The sequence below is a fragment of the Myotis lucifugus genome, unplaced genomic scaffold (genome assembly GCF_000147115.1).
Source record: "Myotis lucifugus unplaced genomic scaffold, Myoluc2.0 scaffold_97, whole genome shotgun sequence".
Lineage (NCBI taxonomy): Eukaryota > Metazoa > Chordata > Mammalia > Chiroptera > Vespertilionidae > Myotis > Myotis lucifugus.
In genome coordinates, this window is record NW_005871145.1 from 1,779,240 (window position 1) to 1,790,537 (window position 11,298).

At 38.8% G+C, this 11,298-nt stretch overlaps 1 protein-coding gene across 1 annotated transcript; it reads left to right on the forward strand.

Annotated features, from left to right (window-relative positions):
- The first annotated feature begins 5,133 nt into the window (after positions 1 to 5,133).
- Positions 5,134 to 6,087, forward strand: LOC102423898 (olfactory receptor 1009-like). Its single transcript, XM_006092050.1, has one exon. The coding sequence runs from the start codon at positions 5,134 to 5,136 to the stop codon at positions 6,085 to 6,087; it is 954 nt and encodes a 317-aa protein (XP_006092112.1).
- The last annotated feature ends 5,211 nt before the right edge of the window (positions 6,088 to 11,298 follow it).

The window sequence follows — 11,298 nt, forward strand, 5'->3', positions numbered from 1 at the left end:
ATAAGATTTTTTTAATGAGCCTACATACTGTTCTCCATAATGGTTGTACCAATTTACATCCACACCAGGAGTGAATGAGAGGTTTCTCTACAACCTTTCTTACACTTGTTATTACTTGTATAGTTGATAATAGCCATTCTGACAGGTGGTATCTCATCGAAATTTTGATGAGCATTTCTTTAATAGCTGGTGAAGTTGAGCATCTTATATATCTGTTGGACATTTTGTGTGTCTTCTTGGAAGAAATGTCTATTCACATCCTCTGCCCCCTTGTTTTTGTTCATCCTCACCCAAGGATGTTTTTTCCACTGATTTTTAGAGAGAGTAAAAGGGAGGGATGGAGGTGGAGAGTTAGAGAGTGAGAGTGAGAGAAATGTAGATGTGAGAGAGACACATTGATTGGTTGCCTCTTGCACAAACCCTGACTAGAGCTAGGGATGGAACCTGCACCCCAGGTATATGTCATTGATGGGTAATTAAACCTGCAATCCTTCTATTTTTGGGCTGATGCTTTAATTACTGGAAACACAGGCCCGGACACCCTGCCCATTTTTCTTTCTTTTTAAAAAAATATATTTTATTTATTTTTTACAGAGAAGAAGGGAGAGGGATAGAAAGATAGAAACATCAATGAGAGAGAAACATCCATCAGCTGCCTCCTGCACACCCCCAATTGGGGATGTGCCCACAACCAAGGTACATGCCCTTGACTGGAATTGAACCTGGGACCCATCAGTCCACAGGCCAACGCTCTATCCACTGAGCCAAACCGGTTAGGGCACCCTGCCCATTTTTCATTGGACAGTTTGTTTCTTTGGTGTTAAGTTGTATGAGTTCTTTATATATATTTGTCAGAGCTATTGTTTGCAAATAATCTTCTCCAATTTAGTTTGTTGCCTTTTTTTATTTGTGGTTTCTGTTGCTGTGCTTAAGCTTTTTGATTTGATATAGCCCCACTCATTTATTTTTGCCTTTATTTTCTTTACCTATGGGGTCAAATTCATAAAATCCTCTCTAAGACCAAGGTCCATAAATTTGGTACCTATGTTTTCTTCTAAGTAATTTATTGTTTCAGGTATTATATGTAATTCTTTGATCCATTTTGAGTTAACTTTTGTATTTGGAGAGTAGTATTACATACTACTAATAGTAGTTTAGCTTCCTTCTTTTGCATGTAGCTTTCCAATTTTCCCAGCACCATTTATTGAAGAGGCTTTCTTTTCTCCATTGTTTTTGTCTCCTTTGTTGAAAATTATTTGTTCATATACATACATGTGGGCTTATTTTTGGGCTCTCAGTGGCTAAGACATGGAAACAAACAGTGTCCTTTGATAGATGATTGGATAAAGAAGATGTGGTACATATATACAATGGAATACTACACAGCCATAGAAGAGATGAAATATTGTCATTTGTGACAACATGGATAGATCTTGAAAATCTCATGCTGAGCAAAATAAGTCAGAAAAAGTTCATAACCATATGATTTCACTCATATGTGGGATATAAAACTAAAAGCAACAAATGAACAAATAAGAAAAACTCACAAATGTAGACAATAGTCTGGTGGTTATCAGAGGGAAGGGAGTGGGGAGTAGTAGTGAAAGGTAAAGGGGGTCAAATATATGGTGACAGAAGGCAATTTGACTTTGGGTGGTGGGCACACCATCCAATATACAGATGATGTATCATAGAAATGTATACCTGAAATCTATATAATCTTATTAACCAATGCCACCCCAATTAATTTAATAAAAAAGATTACAGCAGCATGTTTAGAAATTAATAAGAAAACAAAACAAACCAACAAATCTCTGGAGTAAGGAATTGTATTTCATGCTGAAAGACTTGTGATTTTTTTTTTCTTACCCAGGCTAGAACCAAAATTCAAATTTCCATATTGACTCTGTTTTGACTTGGAAGTGAAGCATATGTCTTGGAAATAAAAAATGTATTTTCTATTGCCATAGGCTAACAGTTCAGATGTAATTGCTAAATTCTAAGGACAAATTAATACATTATCAGAAGTTTTTCTTTTCTAGTTCCAGCTTACAATAGTTAAACTCTTCACATTTTTTGGACATATTTCTGAAAAATTATTTCTTTGTCAACATGTAGTAAGTAGTACATCTGAGGAAAGTCCAATTTTCATTCTTAGCACTTGTTTCCAAGACATTAATGCAGAAGAGAGAGGGGTACTACCATGTCTGTAGTTTAACTTGCAAAGGATTCCATAGAGTTTCCTTGTTTAGCACATAACTAGAGGTAGTAGAAAGTCTATATCCAGTTAGAAACAAACTTTAAATCAGGGGTCCTCAAACTTTTTAAACAAACTTTAAATCAGGGGTCCTCAAACTTTTTTCACTGTCCCTCAGACCGTTGGAGGGCCAGACTATAGTTTAAAAAAAAAAACTATGAACAAATTCCTATGCACACTGCACATATCTTATTTTGAAGTAAAAAAACTAAATGGGAACAAATACAATATTTGTATTTGCATGTGGCCCGCGGGCCGTAGTTTGAGGACCCCTGCTTTAAATGATCACAAAACAGATCTCATTGGACTCACTTAGGCTATGAAGCAAAACTTTAATTGCACTTTCCCTTAGTGGCCTCATTCCCAAGATATGACATGCTTTGGGGACAGAGCATTTTCAATAACAATAACACAGAAAGAAATGATGCAACTTTTCAAGGAACTTTTATCTAACCAATGAAGACTGAATATATTTTATACTGAAGTCATCCATATTTTCTTTTTGGAAGAAGAGAAAGAATAAAATCAAACGACCATTGAAAATTCTGCCCCATTCCCATGTTAAGGGAAGGGATGAAACCAGAGAAATTTGGTTCATTTTTACTTTAGTTCTTGTCATCTTGAAAGAAGAGGGAAGGAACCTATTAGAATGTAAGTTGAGATCTTCTAAATCATCTTCTGTTCTTCATACTACTTGATTTTTAATAAGTTCAAAGGAGCATAGATTATTTTAAGTAAATTTAAAAATAAATTATATATTTGGTTCATGGCCAGGATCAGCATGATCCTCATCTTTGTTGGATGTTGAGCAAGACCTAAGATGAGGGCATTTATGTAGAGATAAATTTAAGTTCGGAAACTAGATCAAACTAAATATGAAATTAGATATTTTAGCAACAGGGTAAGGGGAAAAGATAGTTCTGAATTTACTCCACCCCTGTCTAAAACAACAGGGTAATTTCTTTGCTAAAGGAAGACTAACATAGGACGTGTTGGTATTATTCCAGTGCTCTGAACATGAGAGCCAATTGTGGCCCCAACTCTGTGGTTTGACCTGTATGGAGAACTATATTCTATTCTAAGCACCAAATGAAAAAAGAGAAACTGAGAAACTAAAATGTGCATAGAGGGGCAGACGGCTTGGGTATGTGTAGAAACCAAGATTAATAGAAAAGAGTTGAGGAGCTTCAGGCAACTGTCAAGTGGAAGACAGAAATAGAGTGTGACTGATCCTGGAGGAGCTTATAGACTCTTGAAGAGGTTGAAGCAAGAGGTGAATGTGATGAGTAAACAGTTTGACTGGCCGTTTAATCTTTCTCTTTAATTCCCCAATGCCAAGGATATAATGTAAATGGTATTTTTAGCTTCAGAGGAGGTGTTGCTACTCAAATAATAAATTTCAAACTGGAAAATGGAAGGAAAAGTGTCTAGTCTAAGTCTAATGTTGGACTCTGATATTCCTGGACTCATACTTTTTTAAAAAGTAAAGTATAAGTAGCTTTATGAGCACCTGTACATTTATTTTCTTATTCTATGTGGGTGAGGATTCTCAGTGATCAAAAACAATAATAGTTTTAACTAAATTAAATGAATGAAGCATTTAAGGTTCATAGAGATTAGCTGACTTAATCAAGGTTACCCTTATAATAGGTGACATAAGAATCTTAGGAGATACAGAAATGGGAGAATATAGGCTCTTTTCCAAATTTCTTCTCTGTACTGTTGCCATAAAGGTGATACCTAAACTCAGCACTTTCTAAGATCTTATGGGCTTCCCTCTAATGGCCACTGGCTGTAAACTCAACACAAGAAATAAGAAACCAGAATGCATTATCCTGTATTCATATTGGAATGAGTTTTGGATCCTTTTTAAAATGAAAGGAATTGTAAAGACATAAACATTTTAGTGTGAGAAAGGGAAGAGTACAGACCATTTTGACAGGCGTTTCAAAGCCCACCTCTGCCAGTCACTAGCATTATACATGTGGATTGAGCTTCAATTTTCCTCTTATATAAGATGAGATAATGACATTTATCTTGCAGATTTATTGAAAAGAGTATGTAAGGTAAAAATACTAGCAATTATTTTGCACTTCTTTAGATGCTCAATAAAACTGCTAAATGCAAGACACTGGGGGGTAGGGGAGGCCAGGGGATTGTCAAAGGCGGGGGAAAAAAGGACACATATGTAATACCCTTTGTAATACTTTTAGCAATAAAAAAAAACACAAAAAAATAAAACAAAACTAAAAAAACTGCTAAATGCTTTGGATGTGTTTTCTCATTTAATCCTCACAACCATTTACAAGGTTGGTTTACTATTATTATTTTTGCTTTGCAGAAGAATAAAAATAACTCTCCTGGGATGAAAGGAAGTGGATGTCAGAGCAGTTGGATAAAATGCATTTAATCTTAGGTTATGATCACAAAATGCAAAGGAAATGGCCTAAATATGAGTGGCTGCTCATTCCTCCTCCAGTTTGCCTCACTTCCACTCTCCTGTATCATTTCACCTGGTGTGTGGCCATATGGTAAACTCATTTGATGTTCACTAAAGTGGGAGTTAATAGATATCTATTGGGGAACCACCTAGGCTCAGTTGGTCAACTGAGAGTACCTTGAGCAAGCTGCTCTTATTTATGGGCTTTTATTTTTTTCTCCTTTGTATTGATGACTTCTACAGAGTCTTAAATATTATAGCTGCAGGGCTGACCTTTTGCTCTGGTCTATATTTCATTTTGCATCCCCAGCAGCAACATGTAACTAACTCATGTCACTCTTAACACTCTTTCAGTTTCTGGGTCTTATTTTTGAAGATATGTTTACCAAATCTGCTGTGACTTCTCTGCTCTTCTAGTGGAAATCACAACCATTCAATGGCCAATGAAAACTACACAAGGATCACTGAGTTCATTTTCACAGGTTTGAATTACAACCCCCAATTGCAGGTCATTCTCTTCCTGCTCTTTCTGAGTTTCTACATCATCAACCTAACAGGCAATTTGGGTATGGTTGTTCTGATACGGATCGATAACCGCCTTCACACACCTATGTACTTTTTCCTCAGCCACTTGTCCTTTGTGGACATCTGCTTCTCCTCAGTCGTGAGCCCTAAGATGCTCACTGACTTCTTTGTGAAGAGGAAAGTCATCTCTTTCTTGGGGTGTGCTTTGCAGCAGTGGTTCTTTGGGTTCTTAGTTGCAGCAGAGTGTCTTCTCTTGGCGTCCATGGCCTATGACCGCTATGTAGCCATCTGCAACCCACTATTGTACTCAGTTGCCATGTCTCAGAGACTCTGTATCCAGCTGGTGGTTGGTCCCTATGTCATCGGGTTTATGAACACCATGACTCATACAACAAACACATTTCGTCTCCCATTTTGTGGCCCCAATGTCATCAATCATTTCTTCTGTGATGTGTTCCCCCTGCTTTCCCTTGCATGTGCGGATACTGAGCTCACTAAGTTGGTCATTTTCGTCGTGGCTGGAGCTGTGGGAGTCTTCAGTGGTCTGACTATCGTGGTCTCCTACATTTACATCCTCACTGCCATCCTGAAGATCCACTCTGCCGATGGGAGGAGCAAAGCCTTTTCCACCTGCTCTTCTCACCTGACAGCCGTCTCCATCCTGTATGGAACTCTTTTCTTTATCTATGTACGACCTAGTGCAAGTTTCTCCTTAGATCTCAATAAAGTGGTGTCCGTGTTTTACACAGCAGTGATCCCCATGTTAAACCCATTTATTTATAGCTTGAGGAACAAGGAGGTCAAAGATGCCATCCACAGGACTGTCGCTAAGAGGAAGACTTGTTGGGCCCAAATTCTTATCTAGAAAGGCAATTAGGGGAGGATTCTAAATGGACAGACTAATTGTGTGGATTTCCAAGATTCTAGGCCACTTGCAAGTGTTTGGGGCTGGTTGACATTCCTTTCTTTGTTCATCTCTCCAATCATTCATTCATTTAGTCAACTAGTGTAGATTCATTAAGTCCTGTATGTGATCTTTTCTATGCAATATTCCAATATTATAGTTCTAACTCACAGTCAATTTAATTTTGCTTCTCACACTGCATGCCCCACACTGGGGATTGAGCCCACAACCCAGACATGTGTCCTGACCATGAATTGAACCATGACCTCCTGGTTCATAGGTAGATGCTCAACCCCTGAGCCATGCCAACCTCTTTTAATGACAGAAGCACGATTACTGGCTCTTTCTCTTGGAGATTGTCCTAAGGAAATAACTGAAAATGCAAGGTTGGATGGTGATGGTACCTTTATCCAGGCATGTGTTTTTCAATGTGTATATACAAAACCCAAGTAACCCCTGGTTTCATTAACTAGCATATTTGAAGCCAGGCTGCAACTTCTATTGGGACTTTATTAGAGCTTGGAGATAATGAGAAAGATGTGTAATTCTGAGGATAACTTGGAGCTACAACATAGATTCCCCCGAGTCTATGAGCGGCTTACTTTGTGGACAACAGCAGGATAGTCCCATCAGGACAAAGTGTCCATTCATAGAACATTTGCTTAAGGCTTGGACTTATCATCGGACAATACCACATGAAAGTCCTCACAGTTCTGTCTTGATTGAATTGAGCCAAAATGAGTTCTGTTCTTTGTACAGTCTTGTCTTCATGTAAAGGTGCTTCCTGTAGAGTCTCAACCCACAATTCCTTAAGAGAATCTAATTAAGGAGAACAACCCAGAGGGATTTCATAACCCAATTCATACTTAGAGAAGAATTATATGTTTCAAACACATCCTAAGTAATATATATATATATATATATATATATATATATATATATATATATCTATATATGATCATCAGTAAGACATACTCGTGCATACAGGAAAGAAAAGTTCCACAAAATATACTTAGTTTTACTACCTTCAATACTTGTTTATTACTAAATTTCAGGGATTGCCAAACTATAGGCTGTGGGCCAAATCCAGCCCAGCCCCCGTTTGTAAGAATGGGTTTTACATTTTTAAATGGTTAAAAAAACTGAAAAGCAGAATGATATTGCATGACCCATGAAAATAATTTGGAGTTCAAATTTCAGTGTCCATAACAAAATTCCTATTGGAATACAGCCATCTTCACATCAGAGATTCTCCACAGCAATGCTGTGGACAGTTTGGACAGGATGACACTTTGTTGTGGGTACTGTCCTTTGTATTGGAGAATGTTTAGTCTCATCCTAGACTCTACTCATTAGATGCCTGTAGCATCCCATCCCAGTCATTACAACAGAATGTATCCAGATCTTTTCTGTGGTGAAAATATATGTAAGCCAGAACCACAGCTCTATGGCTTGTCCCTGCTGCTTTGGGGGTTCAAGAGCAGAGTTGGATGGCTGTCAGGGGGACAGTATGCCAGCAAATTCTAAAATATTTACTATATGGTCCTCTATAAAAAAGTTTGATGACTCTTACTTTATTCTATCGTGTGTGTGTTTTTTTTTCTTTCTAAACAATGCTGGTCATGACCTACTAAACTGATTTAATTTCCCATTAATAAGACTCCAACTGCCGTTTGAGAAATCCTATTCCCATGCAGCTCCAAAGAGACAGTATATTGAATATTGGATAAGAGCATAGGACTTAGAACCAAACATGGGTTCATATTGCAACTATATTATTTAATAGCTGTGTGAACCTGAGCAACTTACATAACCTCTCTGAGCTTTTGTGACCACATATAGAGAGTGGGAATGATAACAATAGCAGTTACACAATTGTGGTGCTTGTATTAAGCAGGGTCCTCAGAGAAACAAAACCGAAAGGATGTGTGTGTATATATACAATGAGATTTATGTTAAGGCATTGACTCATAAGATTATGAAGGACAGCGAGTCCAAAACCTGCACAGGGAGCTGGCAGGCTGGAGACTCAGGCGAGAGTTGATGTTACAATTCAAGTCCAAAGACCATCAAGCCGAAGACCCAGCAAAAGCCAATGCTGTCTTTAGTTGCTGCAGAATTCTCTCTTGATCAGGGAAGATCAGCCTCTATTCTATTCAAACCTTCAACTGATTTAAGGCCCACCCACATTATGGAGGGTAATTGTACTAAGTATCAGGAGGACCAGGTTCTTGCCAGGGTTGTGGTGCCTCTAACTCCATGACCTTGAGTAGATACATTCTCCATTCCACTTCTTTGTTTCCTCACTTGACAAAGAAAGGGTTCAGCCCAGATCATCTCTAAGGTAGTTTTTGCTTCTAACATTTCTGTAATGCAAAAAAATGCTGTAGGAGTTTGAAGCCTGAGGAATCAGCCTTTAACTCTTCAGAGAAACCATTACAGCAAACAAACTACGTTTGCCAGTGTGAGACTGGGCTGCAAGGCCCAACATCGTTACTGATCCCCTTTCTAATAAGATGCCTTAGGCATCATTGAGATTGATTAAGGCACTCAGATTCCAGCAATTACTAAACTTGAAAGAAATTATTTGCCTCATTCCTAAACAAGTTTCAGAGGAACTAATTAATCAAGGCAACTTTAAGTAAGAAAATTTCCTGGGTCATAATTGCGATTCAGCTCTGAAAGTAAGTTCCTGGGGCCTATCATAGGTCTGGCAGCAAAGAAGGATGGACCTTTTTAAAATGACTTAAGGCAGGAAGGCCATATTCCAACATTATTGGTTCATTGATTGCTAACTGTATTCTTGAGATTTGTTTTGTTTTGTAAACTGGGTATACACACACATGCACACACATAATAGAGCAAATATATGACAGATAAAACTTTATACTAGCTTAGGGAAAGGTTCCAAAATGATGAAGTAAGTTTAATAGTTACATATTAAAGTGCCAAGAATTATGATAAAAATAAGAGGTTTGTAATGAAAATGCGTGTGAAATTATGCAAAAGAGTGATAGACCCTCTGGAAATAAAACACAAACAAGATATCCTGTGACAGACAATAGTGTGGTGAAGGCCTGGGAGGGGCCGGTGCAGAGTGGAAGGGGTCATTGGGGGGGAAAAAGGGACATTTGTAATACCTTCAACAATAAAGATAAATTAAAAAAATAAATATAAATAAGTCTCAAAAAAAAAAAAAGAAGATATCCTGTGCACATCTTCAGCGGAGATCTTTGACTCCTTGAAATCTAGATATGTTCTTCCTAATGAACATTGGACCTTAATTTAGAACTGCTCTGGTGGAGGTAGAGCTAGCCATTCAGGTGGAAAAGCAGAGTAGAGAGCTAAGTGCTAGAGTGCCTGAGATATACAAACTGCATTTTGAAGAGTTTTGATGATATTAAACCTGTCATTAATTCTCTTCCTGGTTTTGGGCAAGTCATGTAACCTCTCACAATCACACTAGGAAATTGCTTTGCTCTGTAGTTGTGACAATCCTATCTAATAATAGAGAAACATGGTAATTAACTGTAACTTCGCTACCCTTCCCATTGGCTAATCAGCGATATATGCAAATTAACTGCCAACCAAGATGGCGGCCGGCAGCCAGGCAGCTGAAGCGAACAGGAGGCTTGCTTGCTCCAGTGATGGAGGAAGCCAAGGTTCCCCGCCTGCCGCCGCCGGCCTCTGAGCTGCTCTCTAAGCCACTATGTTGCAAATATAGAAGCTAAACAATCCCCAGAAACCTGCTTTCAGTCAGCTGGGATCTCAGAGCAGGAGTCGCAACAGTTTCAAATACATAAGGTAAACAAAGCCCAGAAACCTGCTTTCAGCAGCCGAGGTCTCAGAGCTGGAGCCAAGCCTCAGAGCTAAAGCCGGCTTTCAGCTCCAGTGACAGCCATAGAAGGTAAATAAATCCCAGAATAAAAAAAAAAAGAAAAAAAGGAGAGGTTGGGAGCTTCAGTCACCCGCCAGCCTGAAAACAGCCCTCAGCCCCTCACCCAGGCTGGCCAGGCACCCGAGTGGGGACCCCCACCCTGAAGGGGGTGTGACCAGCTGCAAACACCCATCATCCCCTCATCCAGGCTGGCCAGGTACCCCAGTGGGGACCCCCACACTGAAGGGGGTGTGACCAGCTGCAAACACCCATCATCCCCTCATCCAGGCTGGCCAGGCACCCAAGCGGGACCCTCACCCTGATCCGGGACACCCTTCAGGGCAAACCAGCCGGCCCCCACCCGTGCACCAGGCTTCTATCCTATATAGTAAAAGGGTAATATGCCTCCCAGCACCGGGATCAGCGGAGCCGCGAGGCCTCCTGGCCCCTGGAGCAGGTCGTTATCTCCTGAGGGGTCCCAGACTGTGAGAGGGCACAAGTGGAGCTGAGGGATACCCCCCGCCTCCAGTGCACAAATTTTTGTGCACCAGGCCTCTAGTGTTGTATATAATCACCTGACACCTGTTGTTATGATTCCACACACTAGTCATAATTTTTTTAACTATAAATTTATATGAGTATTTGATGACTTTTCCTATGAGGTCATAAGTTCCACAAGGGCAGGCACTATATATTTCTCACTATTTTATTTTTGCTTGTTTTTTCCCCATTGATATTTCTTAATATATTATTATGTTATGTCATGTAATATTTATAACAACTTTATGAAGACAAGTTATTTCCATTTTATAGATAGGAAAATTGAGGCTTGCCACTTAACCATTACAAAGCTCACCCAATGCCTTACCTTGTCCCACAGTTGTATTGCCCTCAACATCCCAATGTTGGGTACCTAAAAGTTGCTCAGTAAGATATATTTTAAATAAATAAATATAATCATGGTCTGATGTAGAGGTAAAAATTTGCTCTGACCACATGAATTTTATTCTGTTTTTCAATTTCAAATTCTCCAAACTCTGTCTCTTGATTTTATTGTTTGTAAATGAGATCATTTTATTAAGTGACAGTCAAATATGTTTCAGAACTAAAATCATATGTTTTTTCATTATCATTATTATTATCATTATTGTTATAGACTGCAAATAATTCTTGAGTATCTACTATATGAAGACTATTCTGTTGGTTATTCCTTTCTGCTGAATCCTCTTTTATCTCAAATGTATGAATGAAACTCACAAGGCAAAGGGGCTTTAGAGGTTAATTGGATCAATTAT

What these genes read in the sequence shown, in the direction of transcription:
- LOC102423898 (XM_006092050.1), top strand. Translation starts at nt 5,134, where the DNA reads ATGGCCAATGAAAACTACACAAGGATCACTGAGTTCATTTTCACAGGT.